General features: G+C 38.0%; 1 protein-coding gene across 1 annotated transcript; it reads right to left on the bottom strand.

Moving 5' to 3' along the window:
• Positions 1 to 2774: 2774 nt before the first annotated feature.
• On the bottom strand, positions 2775 to 8973 carry LOC116927598. The gene is made up of 6 exons (XM_032934625.2): positions 8718 to 8973; positions 7291 to 7499; positions 6860 to 6995; positions 4192 to 4334; positions 3700 to 4099; positions 2775 to 3253 (listed from the first exon to the last, which is right to left on the bottom strand). The coding sequence occupies exons 1-6, from the start codon at positions 8794 to 8796 to the stop codon at positions 3195 to 3197; spliced, it is 1026 nt and encodes a 341-aa protein (XP_032790516.2). The 5' UTR covers positions 8797 to 8973; the 3' UTR covers positions 2775 to 3194.
• Between the last annotated feature and the right edge of the window lie 7750 nt (positions 8974 to 16723).

The raw sequence follows: 16723 nt of genomic DNA, 5'->3' as shown, positions 1-16723 counted from the left end.
TTTGTTGGCTGTGTCAGCTCATGACGCGTCCAGATTGAATATCAAATACACAAAAAGGGAGGACGGGTCGCGGTCCATGACGGCTCCGGATATTAAGAAAGTGTCCGGCTACGGTAAACATCATGCTATAGCAGGACTAGAGTTATTCAATCTGTCCAAAACCGGACAATTGAACGTTTAGGGCTGCTGTTTTGAACAGCTCAAACATAAATTACTTTCGAGCTAACTTTTTTCAACCCCAATGCCTGAACTCTTTTCTGTGTTGTGATGGACTTACATAATAAATCATGAAACGGCAGTGAACGAAGAAGGATATGGGATAGGCTAGTGTTTTCATATTAAACTCAAGACATATATGGCGTATGATGGGGTTTGGGAGAGCTGAGCGGTGATAGTTTACTTTTACGTGTATACTGGGACAGGTTTCATGTCAAGTGAACTTCAACTGAGTTCCAACGCAAAATGTGACAAAAAGATAACACTGCATCTTGGTAGCGAGAACCACTGGGGTGAATTCTTTTGCCAATCGCTACATTTCGTATAATTAAACTATTGAAATCCCTTCTTTTTGTCTTTTTTTTTTTGTTTTTTTGCGAATCATTTCTAGAAATTCTGAAAAATGTTTGGTCCATTTAGTGTAAGGCGCGTTATTACCTATACGACCACCCAATTTGTATAGCTATAGTTATAGTTTACAGGATGATGGATGTAATATTTTGTGTAGAAATAACAGGTATAACAGATCTTTTGCGTGCGGAATGTTGTGTATAGGGCTGTTTTTTGTTTTATCAAAACTTATCCAACAGTTTAGTCACTCAGAAAGGAGTATTTGATTCTAGAAGGAGATGTTTAAAATTGTAGTCATGTGCCAACGTTGGGTGATATACGCATGTTTACCCTGCAGTGAAACTGTTCCTAATGCAGCTTCCTGTATTTGCAGTTTCAATTCGACAATAATAAAAGGACGTTAACATACTCATAATGAGAACACCGAAAATATTATGAATTGAGATTATAATGAGCAGCGCGAAACCTTCAGAACAGGTCATAAAATACTGAACGTGGGGTGCGACATGGCAGCCAAAACATTCGAAAAGCTTCGTCCACCGTAAGTTCATTGTTATTTAATTGTCAAGTTTAGCTTACTTCCGCATGTTACCACTATAACTCATCATTATAGCAAACGTCGACTACAGCCAGTTTAAAACGCCATCTAAATCCAAAGTAGCTTTTTATTGAATTCCGTCATCAGTATTTCATCTCTATAAGAATCACTGCTACCCCCATAGCGTGGGGAGCCTAGGACTCACTATATATTTAGTTGTTTGACTTCCTTGGTTACCGATCAACATTCGCCAAGTTCTGTTTGTGCAAGGTCTTATTTTATATTTGACATAACAAGTCCTACAGCTGAACCCCCCCCCCCTCCACCTCCCACCCTCTTTTTTTTTTTTTTTCTTTTTACTGTAACATGCGTACGGCCAATGCTATAGTGGTCTACATCTACACCATCTGTCGTTGTAAGCCAGCTTAGCCTCATCGCTGGTGGATTGTGGAGGCTGGCTTTGACGAGAACTTTATTACAGTCTGGCGCAGCACTTGACAGTTTTTCTCGAAGCTTAAAAAGTATTCAATGAGCAGCTACCTTCTCTCGGACAGTTTCTCAAATGATCTGAGCTACTTTTATGGTATTGTGTGGGTATGGCTGTCGTCGTAACGTCAAGATATCGTGTGAAAAGTATTTACCAGTCAGAAAGAATGAACGGACAAATAAATAGGTAATCAGTTCCGAACCCATGCAAAAAAAACGACTATACTCATCGCTTACAGGCAAATTATCATTAGCAGTTTAATTTATAAGCCATAACGTCTAAAATGTGCGCAGAGCTTAACAAATTGAACTGTTTCACAGGGTAATAAGTCTAACAAAATATAAGAAGAAGAAGAAGAAGAAAATTTATTCCGTTGTAAAAATCACAAGTCGGTGCACTTTCGGCTGACTACGAGTTGCTGTGGTAACTGTTTCATGTAATATCTTGGAGATACAAAAACGAAAAAAAAAAAAAATAATAAAAAATATCAAATAAAAAAAAAATGCGAAGTGGGAGCCGAACGATAACTACGGGAAGAAGAAGCGAAATGAAATGTGGTATATAGCCAAGGATATGCTTGCAAAAGGTGGCTTTGAGTTCATGCTTAATTGCTTATTAGGTGGCAGATGTCAATGCCGTAATGGGTTTCTTGTCATCGGGCAACGTGCAACCGGGTGAAGTCCAATTTCTGTTTATGTACCACAAAGTAAAAAAATAAAATAAATGTAGAAAAGAGTAAAAGCAAAAAGTGGTGGGATAAAGACGTATAGCCATTAAATTGCCCATTTGGCCGTTGCCCGCACCCCCCAATACCGTTCAATGGTGTCAATCACCTAGTTACAACTCATACTACTCCTTTAAACATTTATATACTAATGGCAAAGGTCATCGTCGGTTTTATCTACAAATAGGGAAATATAAAAAGAAACTGCATTAGAAATCCGATTTCTTTTCTCTCGACGAGCCGACATTTGAACGTAACATTTTCAACAAAGACAGCCCGAAGTTATTAGATAACTCCCTCGTCAGCTTTCTATTCGGTAAGTGTGGAATTGGTGCATTTAATCAATGGACGATAAACCCAATGAAAAGAAAGAAAAAAAAAATACATAAATGTTACTGTACGGGTTTATTTTGAGTGTGGTGTACACTGTAGGATACAGTATATGACAAAACGAAGAATGAAAGATTTTGTGATCGTTTATTCCAGTTCCAATCTGCACGTGATTACATGATTTAGCTTATGTTACAATAACCGGGAATACTTCGAAAAAAATATGTGAAAGAAATAACATTGAAACGTCGTTCCTTGGATGTTTTTTATGCTTAAATTATTATTATAATTTTTTTTTTTCTCAAAGCAATTACATATCAACATTAGAAGAAGAATAAACCGTAAACGAGAACAACAGTCTGACAAATAAATAATAAGTCTAATGAAGGGAGGTCATCGTCATATTCGTCAACTGATGGCAGGTTATATTTTTTTTATGAATTGGCTATGTGCTAGAATTTTTGGCGCAGTTCAGCAAACGTCGGTGATTAATTCTGTCTAATTCCGGTGTTCAATGCAGAATCTTTTTTCGGTTTGACATTCGACTGTCAACAATGATGAGCAAACCACGTTGATGAGGTCAGAACGATTCCCATCAAAGTAAGATCTAAAATAAAAGAAAACACAGGCGACAAAGAGAATCTGTTTTACACCTACGAGAAAGTATCAATGAGAGAATATAAAAACTAGGTTGATCTACATGAAATCCGAGTAGCATTATCATGATACGAAAATAGCAGAGACACTGGTAACGTCATTGTGATGCTAACAGATGTGTTGGCGGTTGCTGATTTTTCCTGGCACACACATAAATTTACTTAAAAACTATAAGGAAACATTGCATATCTAACTGAAATATTATGCTCTTTTTCGTGCGGTTTGGTGCATCATCATCAGAACCGGAGGCCTTTGGACAACAGCGTTTCATGAATGTACAACTTAACCTTCCACAGCGATGCTAAAAACAAACGTGTCACGTACAACAAGTGAATTTTCAATCCGCATCGAGCTACGCTATAAATGAGTTACCGGTTTGGAAAGATTGAAACTCACCGAGGATTCTGGCGATGGATGAGGAACCATTTGTAAAAGCTCCGTGTCGGGTATTGGCACCGGCGGCTGAGGAATTTGGAGATGGTTTAGCTAATTTGACAGCAACGCGATTTCCAGGTACAGCCGGAGACGTGGTAGATGACAGATGCCTCAGGACCCTAATATCAGATGTATCCGACTCTTCGAACAAGCCGAGGATGTGTGAGGTACAACGAAGCGGTAAGACGATGAAGTGACCCTGGATGAAATCGCTCAGCCTCCTCGTTCTTTCCAATTTTTCAATGAAACTTGCGATCCAGTACATTGGCAAACGTAGCGTGGAACTGGTTCGTTTCAACCTTAACGAATCTATGATGCCATTCTGAACCGAATGCGTGACAAACTCTTTCTCTGTGGGAATCTTTGGAAATGTTTGAAAAATATCGTAAATTCCGTGTTTTTGTTTTTTTCTTTTTGTTTTTTTTAATGTAATTCTTTGATTGTTGCCTTTACTGGAATAGATGCCAAAGACCAGGAGAGTTGCGGAGCTGGCGTCGCTTCCATTCCACTGCAATTGGCAATTATGGTTTCGTTGACGGTGCTCTCGTCGACTACGCCTTTCGACACCGTTACGAACGGATATCCTTTAGGACCCTCTGTTTAGTACCGTGAAATCAAAAAGAAAATACCTCCAAGCTCGTGAATTACATAAACAAAATCGATTACGACTATGAGGAACATTGTTAGCGGAAAATGGAACTCAATATGGCACACGCGTTTGCTTTGAGAAACACTATTAGGCGGAGAATGAATCCAAATAGCCCAGATCGTTTACTGCCCCGTATAGGATACAGATTACAGGGTAGTCTATATTAATGTATACGATATACCAACGTCTTTATTGTATGCAGTAGGCTATCTATTTACCGTGTATCGAACGAGATCATTATGTAACTGTTTAGCAACTAACAACAACTTGTAAAAACCTCTGTCGCCATAACCGAGCGCGTTGTTTGGCTACGGAAGTTTGTATACATGTTACTAATAATAATAATTTTTAAAAAAGAAAAAAAAAAAGAACTGAAAAAAATTAACTTTCATCATATCGGTTGCTTGTTATGTATGGCATAGAAATCGGGGGACTTCATAAGTCATCACTTGTATAATCTTCGAAATGATCGCCGCCAAGCACAGTAACTATATCATACTTTTGCTACTATAGGAACTGTAGTCATGCGCCAGATTGTTGACATTTACAAGAGGTTTTGAATCTGAGATGGTTTTATTTTCTGGTGAAGACTTTTTATTTTATTTTTTTTTTCTTTCTTTCATTTTTTTTCCCCTTCCGTTTTCAAACGTTACAGTGTGATATGAGAATGAAACGCACAAAAATGGCCTCGAGGGAAAGTGGATCGGCCGGATGCAAGTCACAAATTGCTCCTTTTACTATGGCAATCAGCGAAAAGACTTGGCTTTGTTGCAATACCTTGCCTCCTTGTCTACTCCTGCGTCAGTTGGTCGCTAGGCAACACCCTTCTTTGCTTTGATTTTCACATGGTGCTGGCTGTACTGATGTTGATACTTCACGTGAAATCCGAGAACATCTCATTCGTCAGGTGAAATAATATATCATTCGCTTGACGAGTTCGCGTTTTGCAGCCCCTGGAACTTTTTAATGCAACTCTTAAATGTCGAGCATTATAGCTGAAATACATGTACAGTATCCTGCACAAAAATCCGAACACCGATTTAATTTTTTAAAGCCACCTATTGGCGGGGTAGTGGGTTTTTTGTTTGTTTTTCTTTAAGGGGGAGGGTAGACGGGGTGATGGACACGACAGGGTAGGGTTGGGTAAGTCTAGACATTTTAAAAAGGTGCCTTAAGGTATTACGCTTTAAGGCAAGTTACAGGTCGGGACATTTTTGCAACCCCCAGGGTGGTGTGTTTTTTAAAACGACAGTTGGAAATTTAGGGCTTGGGCTTGGTAATGTTGCCGAAACAATTTAGCTTATATTCCAGCTGCCTGTAAACGTTTACGTCGCTGTCAATGGCGTAGGTGTAGCGTTTCTGAATGTGATGCTGGAGATCAGCGTTCGATTCCAGATGAGGTGCTGAGTAAATATGGTTAACTTACGAGAAATTCTCGTTTATATATAAAACAAATTTTCATCGAGCAATATGTGCTTTTTTTGTTTATTAAATAATTTAAAAAATAATAATCTCCTTCGTTCTAGAAAAATTAATATTTCCAGCAAATTCGAATGAAGAATATTATAACGATACCAAATATTTTGCAATTCCTTTTTGGGAATCGAACTCTGATCTACAGCGTCGCAATCAGAGGCTATACACATATGCCATCGGTATCGAGATAATTGTGCACAGGCAGCTATCTAATTTATTTGGGTAAGGAGTATTACACAGCCTAAGTCCAACATTTCCAACTGTCGTTTTAAAAAAAAACACACCACCCTGGGGGTTGCAAAAATGTCCCGACCTGTTACTTGCCTTAAAGCGTAATACCTTAAGGCATAAAAAAAATATCTAGACTTACCCAACCCTGCCCTATGTGTCCATCACCCAGTCTACCATCCCTCTTAAAGAAAAACAAACAAAAAACCCTTTACCCCGCCAATAGGTGGCTTTAAAAAATTAAATCGGTGTTCGGATTTTTGTGCAGGATACTGTACAGTGTACGCCTATAACTTTTATATACGCACACTTGTAGACGTAAAGATTTATTTTGGTTACATTGATGTCTTGATTCTGTACAACTTGTCCATGGGTTTAAATATAGCTTGAAGGGAAATATTTACCGGGACACTTGCATGTGTCGGTATAAATTTGTTCTGGAATAAGTGCGGGTTTTTCCCGGATTTTTGTCTATTTTTGCTTGATCTGCTTCAACCCCCCCTCCTCCTTCCCGTAATCCTGCACGTTGTAGATGTATAGCTAGTTCATCGCACAGCCAACTAATAATTTTTATTTGCTATTCATTTTTTTTTAAATCTTCGTTCTTCTCCTCCCATTTTTTATGATTAGCATCAAAATTTGAGAGTCGTATTAGATTGACGGAAAACAATTTAGTCTAGTATACGGCATCATTATTCTTGTAAAAGATTTTATGAATGCTGAAACAGGTACTATATAGACGGCGATTCACGGCAAATGTGCACTTACCTATGACATGAAACTGTGCTTCTCGATCAGCGGTCTCGAATCCTGGTGCTTCGGCGGAAACTTCGCAGCGGTAGAGACCACTCGTTGCGGCGTCCACGTTCGTTAGCAGCACGTTCGTAGAACTCGACGATTGTGTCTTGGCAAGAACAGTACACCCAATATGTGCAGATTAGTACTGTAGCATGTAAAGTATATATAGTAGGAAGAAAGCATAATTCTTCTCAGTACTTTACTACTAGAACTTCTTGCCTTTGGGAATGATGCAACCCCAGCCGAAACTAATTATTTTTCTATGGTTATCATTTTTTTTATTTTTTATTATTTTATGTTAATTCATCGGTTCGCTGTTAGGTTTGATTCCTTTATTTTCTTTTCTTTCTTTCTTTCTTTGTTGGTTTATTTATTTAATTTCAAATTTGTTAAGCATTTACCTTGATTCTAACGCCGGAGACATTATAAATGCGGTGCGCTGGAGTCTCTTTGGGCATATAACGAAAGAATTCATTGCCGTCCTTATACCAGCGAAGAAAATAAAGAGTTTCGGCACTACTCAATTGATATTGGCAAATTAATTGATGGTCTTCGCCCATTTTGACGGCTTCCGGCACAGCAAACTCCATAATTTGCAAACAGCTGGCACCTAGAAAAAACATACAGTAGACTATACGTCTGAAATTATTGTTTCCTTTTGTTTACTCCATTTGCAATATTAACACCACGAGTACCTAATATTAGCTTAAAATATTTACAAGCAAAAGACGTCGTTTTATATATCAATATGAAGTCAGCTGTCCATTTAAATAAATAAGCAAGCACCCAGCTAGCGCTAGTACTACAACTAAGCAACTGTTAATCTTTTCCAAGTAGCCCCTATCTCTCACTATTGGCTTAGATTTTCTATTATGTAAACGGTAGAGCTTATGGTATTTTTCCCTCTTACTATTTACACAACCAGAAACATTATTTGTATGTTTTTTGTTTTTTTTGTTTTTTTCTTTTTCTAAAATTCATGTCATATTCAGCTGTAGGTAGCTGGTAGCCTACCACAGTTTATCCTCACATGTGGCAGTCTCGACAATGACGCCTTAAGGTGCGCGTACCAAAGTCAAATTTGATTTGCTACACATCACAATCAGAGAAAAATGTATAATTGCGCTTGTATTATTAGCCGACAAACTGAAATAGTTTGGCGCAAATTTCAATGGTTAAGGTACTGTACTGCAGCATGTTTCAAAACGCTCGTCTGCAGTTAGTTGTCAAATTCTAAACCAAGATATTTCAGAAGAAAACTCGTAAATCCCTTTTGACGTTGCGTGTAAAACTGTAAGCATCTATTACAAAAACCTTTCGTCGTGGAATTTCATGGCTGATTAAATCATGCTAATTGAAAACTGCCCTTCTACATGGCCGTCAATGGTGCAGGCTGTTCTTCCATATAAGGTACGCAGTGTACATTTTTGTTTCAGACGTTTTGATTTATATCTTAATACACGGAAGATGTTCTCGCAACAACGTATAACAAGACAAGAAAAAAAATTCCTTGCCTTATTAAATCAAAATTTACTACGTCTTGAAAACAATCCGTCTATTTTATCCGCCTTTGACGTGCGCTACACGGCAAATTTTAAATCATTCGTCTATACAACCGATTATCCAGTCAGCAATTGGCAAATTGCTGGAAATTGTTAGATTCCCTTCTCAAATGACAGTAGCTTAACATAAAAATTGTCTGAGTGCGTTTCTTTCGACGGTCTGATGGGGCAAAGTAAAATACTAGTGCAAAAGACTGATAAGAACATCACTATTTAAAAACGCAATGCGCCACCGATGTCTATACTAATGTAACGACACGCTGTACCTGTGAAGAAGACTGTCCAGCTTCCGATGAAGTTGATTGAAATGAAGAAGAACGACACGAGGACGCGAAATACAATCATTTTACATTTTCTTTTTAGAGCAGACCGTTGAGCAAGTAGGCAGATTTAACCCAAACGAATTATAACTTATAGACAGCACGCCGAACTCTAAAGCCTCGCAAGCTCAACTGAGACGGGACAGAGAATTGCATCTGCTTTTGATGTCTTTTGCACACAAGACGCAGCAAAGAGAAGGCGTGAAAGAGGAGAGTGACTATAGTCTCCCCTTTTTGGTGTGGCCTCAAGACGGGAATCAAAACGTTGAATAGTCTTGTTTTCTTTTGCTACACGCACTGAGACGAATGCGCATGCACCGTTTAACCTACAGCATTTGACACTGTAGTATTTCAGATCGACACCTTGACTTTTTTTTTTTTTACACTCACTCTGAGAAGCATTTAAGCCTTTAAAAGGAAGGAGACAAAAAACAACCAGTCAAGCTGGTCGTCCTTTTTTTTTTTTTTTTTTTTAAGCTCCGAATTCAATCGCAAAAGTACATTTTTATTTTATTTCTTTTTCTGTTTTAAAATATCTCCTCATATTTTACATTTTACTAGTCTTATGAGGCACAATTTGAAAAAAAAATGACGTTCCAGTGTTTTTGAAAGAACTTGCGTTTTGAGCACTGCGATATCTGGTATGTAGAGCTTTCGCGTTGAAATCAGAGTGTTATTTGTTTCCTGGATGGACGTGGTTACGTATAGGATTTTGGTTGTATTTCATCGTCCTTGATCATCGTCCTTGAAGTTTGATCACAAACGTCCTTTATGTGGAACAAAAGCGTAACAACAAAAGGATGCTTTATCCCTCTTCTGATTTTCGTCGGTCAGCTGAAATCCGAACTGGTTTTCCATCTGAATTCGTTAAACAATTTTAAGTAATCTTGATGAAATCGATAGTTATTGTATATACCGTGTCGTTGTAGACTTATATGTATATAACGTAGGCCGGTAGGCGGAATAAATTTCCCTACAAAAAACAAAACAAAAAACCAAAATACATACTAGCAAAAACAAAAATAAAATAAAATAAAATAAAATGAAAGGGAATATGTTGCATGAAAAAGTCATGAAGACAACGGAAAGTGCCAGCACCAACTGCGTTTTTGTCCGTAGGCATGGTACATCATACAGCCTCTCCCTGGCAAAGGCTTTCTATCTGCAACTTGAGAGGGAGAGGCTCTTGTTCGAGCTTTTGGTTTCCGATTTCCATGACTGTGCGACGGATCAACTCGGTGGCGTTCTTATTCGCCTGTGTGCCGAGAGGTGCTGGTCTTCGTATACCATCGACATCCATCAGCCTCCAGATGAGTAGCAGAGGGATTTAGTATTGAATTGCCACTGAGGCGTCTCCATTGGATGGATCAAGTGATGAACAGCTTATATGTCCTGCGACAACATCCAATGATATGAAATCCATTTTTCAAATAGAGCCCATGGCGCCGTGTGCACCGGTTTCTTTTTAATTCTTTGAGAGTGCACCAAAGTATCTTTTTCGCTACTCATCGAAAACATGCCTTGAGTTACCAGAGATATACGATACTACTGCTGATAGAAAATCGAATTGTTCTATCGTACTGGCCGTCGAAAAAATCAAATGGTAAAAACAAAAATGTATGGTTGATTGATTCGTTGCATATCTCGATCTGATGCTAATAGTAGCTCTTCCCATTTGTGTTTATTTTGAGTTTTTTTAATTTTTTTTTTATTTTTTTTTCTTTTTCGACTCTCTCTACGTACCCTAATAACATCTTAAGGAATAATAGATTCTACATCTAAGGTTAGTTAAATATTTTAGCCTAATGGGCTTCAAAAATTGGACAGTGTACAGCAATTTTGGGCACTGTGTGGCAAAAATGCTATGCCTGTTGCATTTGCTATAATTTCATGTTACTAAAGGTTCTTGGTCGTGCGTGATATCTTGCCTGTGCAGCTATACTATTTTTGATTAGCACTAAAAGCTACTATGAGCGATTTAACGTATACAGCTCTTAATGGCATTCTCTGTCGTAAAAACATCACTGCATTGAAAACCGGGACATTTTGCACCATCGTATAGATGTGAGGCTGGGTCGTCGTCACCCTGCGCTGGATTTCGTTATTTTCTGTTGACGATATACACGAGCTATTTGTTCTCGTCTACTTCTTTTTGTTTACACCTTTCACAGGTTCAACATAATTTCGCTTTAATGCAATGAAACTCATTTTGCAGCCTCGTTTCGCAATGCTGCAGTGTTTGCCATCGTTACATCTGTTTTGTTTATTTTGTTCTTTATAGCTAATGGATCCAGCGCAATATAGGTACGCCCCATTGAATCTGACTCTTCGTTTCGTTTAATTTATGCCGTTATAAAGAATGAATAATGGAATTCTAAGACAAGTGTTCCGCTCATTCTGCGCTCCGTTCGAATGACTGGTTTTCTTCGAATTTTGAAATCACGCAGACGAATAGCACTTTTAGTGAACAAAATGGGCTGCTGCCTTTTTCGTTTCACTATTCTACTGGCCAATTTAATCATTGATTTTTAAGTAGTAGTAGGCTACATACGGTCATAGTAGTCTCCGGTCATTTAATCAAGTCAAATTCACAGACGACATTCTGAAATAACTTGCTCAAAATGTCGCCCAAAATAAAAGTTGGCGAATACCGTTGCAAACGGCGCGGAATCTTTGGAGAAATCCGACAATGTTTATTCTTTTCCTTGCAATTCTCCGTGCCTGGAGACGATCGGCTGACTTGGTGACTCCAAACCCTATTCCGTATACGTTTGACAATTCCATATATATATAGTACTGTAGTGTTGGGCTGTGCTGCTATATTTACGTCTATTTCTCATATCTCCATTTCCCGAAGCAGCAGACTTCGGCACTTTGATGTGGATGGGACGGGGCGGGTTCCATCATCACCTTCTCCCTCGCTATATTCCAAATCCCGCTTTGTTGCTGATCCTCGGATCTTCCAACTTTTGCCTGGGCTTTCGGAGGGATTTCGCGTGGCCCACTTTTTGGACTCATTTCCTATTCACATCTTGTGGGCTGTATTGCATTTTCTTTTCTTTTCTTTTTTTTTTTTCCAGAAGAAGGAAAGCTTTAGACTGGTGACCCTCTCTGTTAACTTTCATTAATAGTAGCATGCCACCGATATCATATATACCACCTCGTATAACGTATGCTGCATGCATTACGTGTCCACAGGAAAATATGGCCCGCTGTCCCAAATTTGATGCCCGAAATGTTTTAAGAATTCACGAACAAGTTGACACTTTCCAAAATATTCTTAACGACACCTGGTAAATAGCGAAGCCTTCGTCTAACATGTATTCAAATCAGATACAGGATAGTTGTATTTAAATTTACTTTAATATTGTAAACTTTAAGGCTAATGCGTGATGCGCTGGTACTCATACGTATATCATTGGTTTGTTTTGAAATTTACTAACGTCACATATTCCACTACAGCAATTGCTTAAATGAACAAATGTTACAAGTTACAACGCAGCAAAAGAACGTCTTTATCCGCGCATCATTATGCTAAAAGTTGCTTATAATAGCTTCTAACACAATATAATGACACTCAGTCAAAACATCCTCGCTGGCAGTCCCTGAACTATGGGCTACTAAATGTTGTCCACGCATTGGCGAAGAGGTGTTCCAAGAATCATGACCACGAGCACAAAACTCTTTTGTACGAATTAGGGAATATCAGGAATCCTTCTATTTCCGCAAGAAACCAGCAATTTTAGCAAGAAAAATTCGGCTGATCCTAGAATTCCGGTTTTTTTTTCCCAAAAATGAATTTTTTAAAAATCCGTGTTCACATACGGCAAGTAGGTTTAATTAACACCATAACTAGGTTGTAGAAATAGCCTATACCAGAAAACAAATTCCTAATTGTGGTTATATCCAATTCCGACTTTTGCTCACCAGTGTCGTTTGTGGCCACCCAACCTTTCTTATCCCCTCTCCTCTACACCCATATCCGATATCCCTAAGCCTAAGGGGAAGGCAAGGGTTGTCAAATAAATAATCAAATCGCATGTTTTGGAACTTTCCAAACGGGATTTCGGATCAAATCGGATTTGCTAGAAAGTTTCGCAAAATCACTTGAAAATATGTGCATTTCATTCGCCTTTTCTTATAGTCAAATAGAATGGAGCTGTTCTATTTAAATCCAAATATCTACATCAGTAGCCTACAAATAATCCCAAGCATCAGTAAAGATTCCTGCAAGAAGTACAACGAATCCATGAATAAGAAACATGGATCGAGAATCCGAAGACCAATTAGAATTTTTTTTAAGAATCATGAAATGATGCTAATATCTCGGTCATTTTTGGCTGAGGACTCAGTATATATTCTTCTCTCCCACGTTGGTTAGCAATAAAAGACAAAAGCCTGTTGAGCTGTTTGTCATGTTTCCTAGAATATCTTTGATGTGTCTAATAAGCATCGAAAAAAACAGACAGCTGTAAGTAAAACAAGAAAAGCAATATGTGTGACAAAATTACATCAAGGATACATTCGTTCAGCGAAGTAGGCTATATTTAATGTACTAACTTGTACAATGGGTAATTTAGAATTTGTCCTCAACGCATTCATAATGATCCGTTAATAGTATACAGCCACAATCAAGATGGGAACGACCTATAATAACATAGCTGAATCAGAAATATTACAAAATTGTTTGCGTATATTATAAACGGTTGCATAATAGCTACATCACCGCGGAAAATCGAATTACAACGTGGGACACCAGTGACATGCATCGCTGGCACGGCACAAGCTGCCTTGCAACTTTTGTTCCACATAATTTTGTAAAGCAATATACATGTGTCTATATATACGCATATGTAGTTGCGGCTACTCTACGACTTTAGTGATGAAGACGGTGTGAGACAAAAGGTTGAACTATGTTTTACTTTTGTTTGAAGTAGCCTACATCTGTGTTATTGTTGTTCGTTCGTCAGAAAAGTTATTGCACAATGTATGAATATAAAGACAAGTTAGATGAAACATTCAAGAGAGAATCCCCTTAAGAAAAAAAGTCGAGAAAATGGCGCACGTTTTCAAGTTTCGTTGGAGTGCTAATAGGCTGCATGTTGTTCACAGCACAAAATTCACGAGTCAGAATCTGCAAAGCCCATTAAAGTCACTTTTGAACAAATCTAACTCATTCTTATTCAATTAACGATTCTTACCCATAGGAAAATCTTCTATATTTCATTTCAACCTTTTTCCACAGTTCCCGCATATAGGATCAAACCATCGAGTGATCCAAACCGACCGCACCTTCTGTGCATTATTACCGCAGTATAATTACACAGACCAGAGTAACACGGTGGTTTATTGTGTGAGGTAATAATTTCGATGTTCCTTATCCGCGAGTTTCAAAATGATAGTCGTTAAGTTATTTGACCATCCCCCATTAGAAAAATTGTTTATGATTTTTTTTGTTTAGAATCTGGAGCCAAAACTGCAAATCTTAAGACAAGATTTCACGACAAATATTTTGAATAACGTGTACATTGGGCTAGAGTTCCAATTTTAATATGTGCCTCAAAAAAGTAAACGCGGAAGTTGTTAAAACTATTATTGAATGATTGTGATGGCGCCTCGTTATATTTTAAAGAAGATTGTGAACATTCGCTTTACTAAAAGTTGCCCTTGTCGAGAATTTTATTATTCACCTGAATCATTTGATACGAGGTTTTTACAAGTATACGGTTCTGCAAACGGAGACGGGCTAGTACTACCTTAGTAAGACGTTAGATTGAATTCTTTAGTTTCTATGCAGCCCAGCTCTCTAGAAGAGGAAAACAATGTGAAATACAACTAAGAAGGTACGCGCGAATAAATTAAATACCGTCAGGTAGAATTACTAGACTAAATAAATTGTACTCGTCATGGGCGCAATCTATTCTTTTTTCTTTCTTCTGCAGACATTCAAACATGCTAATTAGGCACTATCTGTTGGGGAACATAAGAGGAGTAGAGGGGTTCAATGTTTCGAAGTTTCTAACATGAACAAATGGTAGTCTACAAACCAAGCGTACTGCACATCTGTACATGAGGTAGCAGAAACATCTGAGTTCTTGTTACATAAAAATACGTTTTTTTCAATTCGGTGCCACTTATGCCACAAAAGTATAATGTCATCAGTAGACGAATCAGGTCAATGGCGAATCAGTAATCAGCTTCCTTGATCATTTTCATGATTTTTGCTTTGATCAATAGACTAATCCATACATATTAAAAGAAAGGATGAACAGTAGATTGTCGGAAAACAGCATGAACGACTTCAATAACCTGCAATTGCTCGGCGTTCTATTTATTCCACCATCTCTCCAGAAAACAAGAAATAAAGAAGACTGTAAAGTGGGTTCTTGGGTTGTTACGAGACAACGCGACAATCGAACGAAACGTGACTTTTTGGACAATCTAAAATAATGAGCGAGATGCAAGGTTACATACACGCAACTACACACAAGCGCATACAAGGGTGTGTCTGCTGCTTAATTCGAAACGGATAAAAAAAAAAACCTTGACAGCGCCTATCGGCAACACAAGGCAAACGCGTTATTTAACTGTGGTTTAACGTAAGGTACTGTATTACTAAATTTTAGTGTTATTAATGGTTAGTAGCCCCTGTCGATGGTACTGCTTTTACAAAAAGGACCGGATACAGGGAGAGTAGGCCTAGACCCTATACATAGCAGCGAACGTTGATTTGAAAACACTTGTTCCTGACAGTATCATGAATGTGTGAATAGAAACGACCAACCACCCGCTGTTCCAGCTGGTGGAGTGGCAGCAAATAGATGAAATGTCTGTCTTCTAGAAAAGATATGGTTTTAAGTTCAATCATTTTAAAAAGAATTAAATTTGTCAAGATGGCAGCCCTGAATTGCACGTGTGGCAGGTAGTCTAAATGTAGGACAAGGGGGTAGAGCTTGCAGGGTAAATAATCAATACTGTATATGCTAGTGGATCATAAAAAACTGTTGGCTCTGCGAAAATAAAGTTTCGCTTATTTACACCGTAATGCGTGAAGGCTGAAATTATTTCCTGCAACACCCTGTTTGTAAAACGTTTAAATAAATCAACACGTCGTGTTTTATTATTATTTTTTTTTACTTGAAGATTAGGGGAAACGACGCGATCTGAACAATTTTTTCTTTTGGTGATTAGGCGATGGGAGAGAAAACTTCGTCACTGCAAAAAAAAATCCTTCTGCCACCTCAAGTTTCTGTAATTTTTTTTTCACGGTTTCGCGATTTTCGATGAAAACTACGCATAAGACAAGATTTTAGAAAATAAATCAAATTTAATTAATTAATTAATAGTTAATTGGAAAAAAACGCGAATTAAAACTGGAATGGCCCTCCATCTTTGACAAGGTTTACATTTTACGGGGCACAGTATACAAACTTATTAACATACACCTCTGAATACACGTAGAATCATATGATGATGCATCACGGACAAATCAGAGATAACGGCTTTACCGATTAATTAGCAGCAGAAGAGGTAGAGTATAGATTAAAGGAAACTTTTTCTGTAGCACATGAACAAACGTATATCATTTAACAGATTCAAGTACGCACCCAGAAAATTTATGAGTTCGCAGAGCTTTCTCTTTATACAACTTCGTAATAGGATCCCTGAAAATAGAAAACGTAGACCCTATATTCTAACGTATTGAAATATTGACACAACATGCAAGTGAACAAAAACGAGCATAATCCGAGTTCCAAAAATTTTTATTAAAATTGTTAACTTCTTCGTCGTTGTCGCGAATTAAAAGCCCGTAAAAGTCAACAAATCCATACAAGAAATCTGAGTCTTTAGCGACAATTGCTGGGTCGAAATTCCAAATGGAGGTCATATCAATCAACGACAAAAACCATCCAGACCTAGTTACGACATCTCTCTGATATCCAATATTTTAA

This window comes from Daphnia magna, linkage group LG7, assembly GCF_020631705.1.
Source record: "Daphnia magna isolate NIES linkage group LG7, ASM2063170v1.1, whole genome shotgun sequence".
Classification (NCBI taxonomy): domain Eukaryota; kingdom Metazoa; phylum Arthropoda; class Branchiopoda; order Diplostraca; family Daphniidae; genus Daphnia; species Daphnia magna.
This window is presented reverse-complemented; position numbering and strand designations above follow the sequence as displayed.

Excerpts from the sequence above, each read along its gene's own strand:
- LOC116927598 (XM_032934625.2), bottom strand. The coding sequence starts at position 8,796 with ATGATTGTATTTCGCGTCCTCGTGTCGTTCTTCTTCATTTCAATCAAC. Across the intron at positions 4,335-6,859 it reads AGCACAGTTTCATGTCATAG|AGGGTCCTAAAGGATATCCG; the intron begins GTAAGTGCACAT and ends GGTACTAAACAG. Across the intron at positions 3,254-3,699 it reads ATCCATCGCCAGAATCCTCG|ATCTTACTTTGATGGGAATC; the intron begins GTGAGTTTCAAT and ends CTTTTATTTTAG.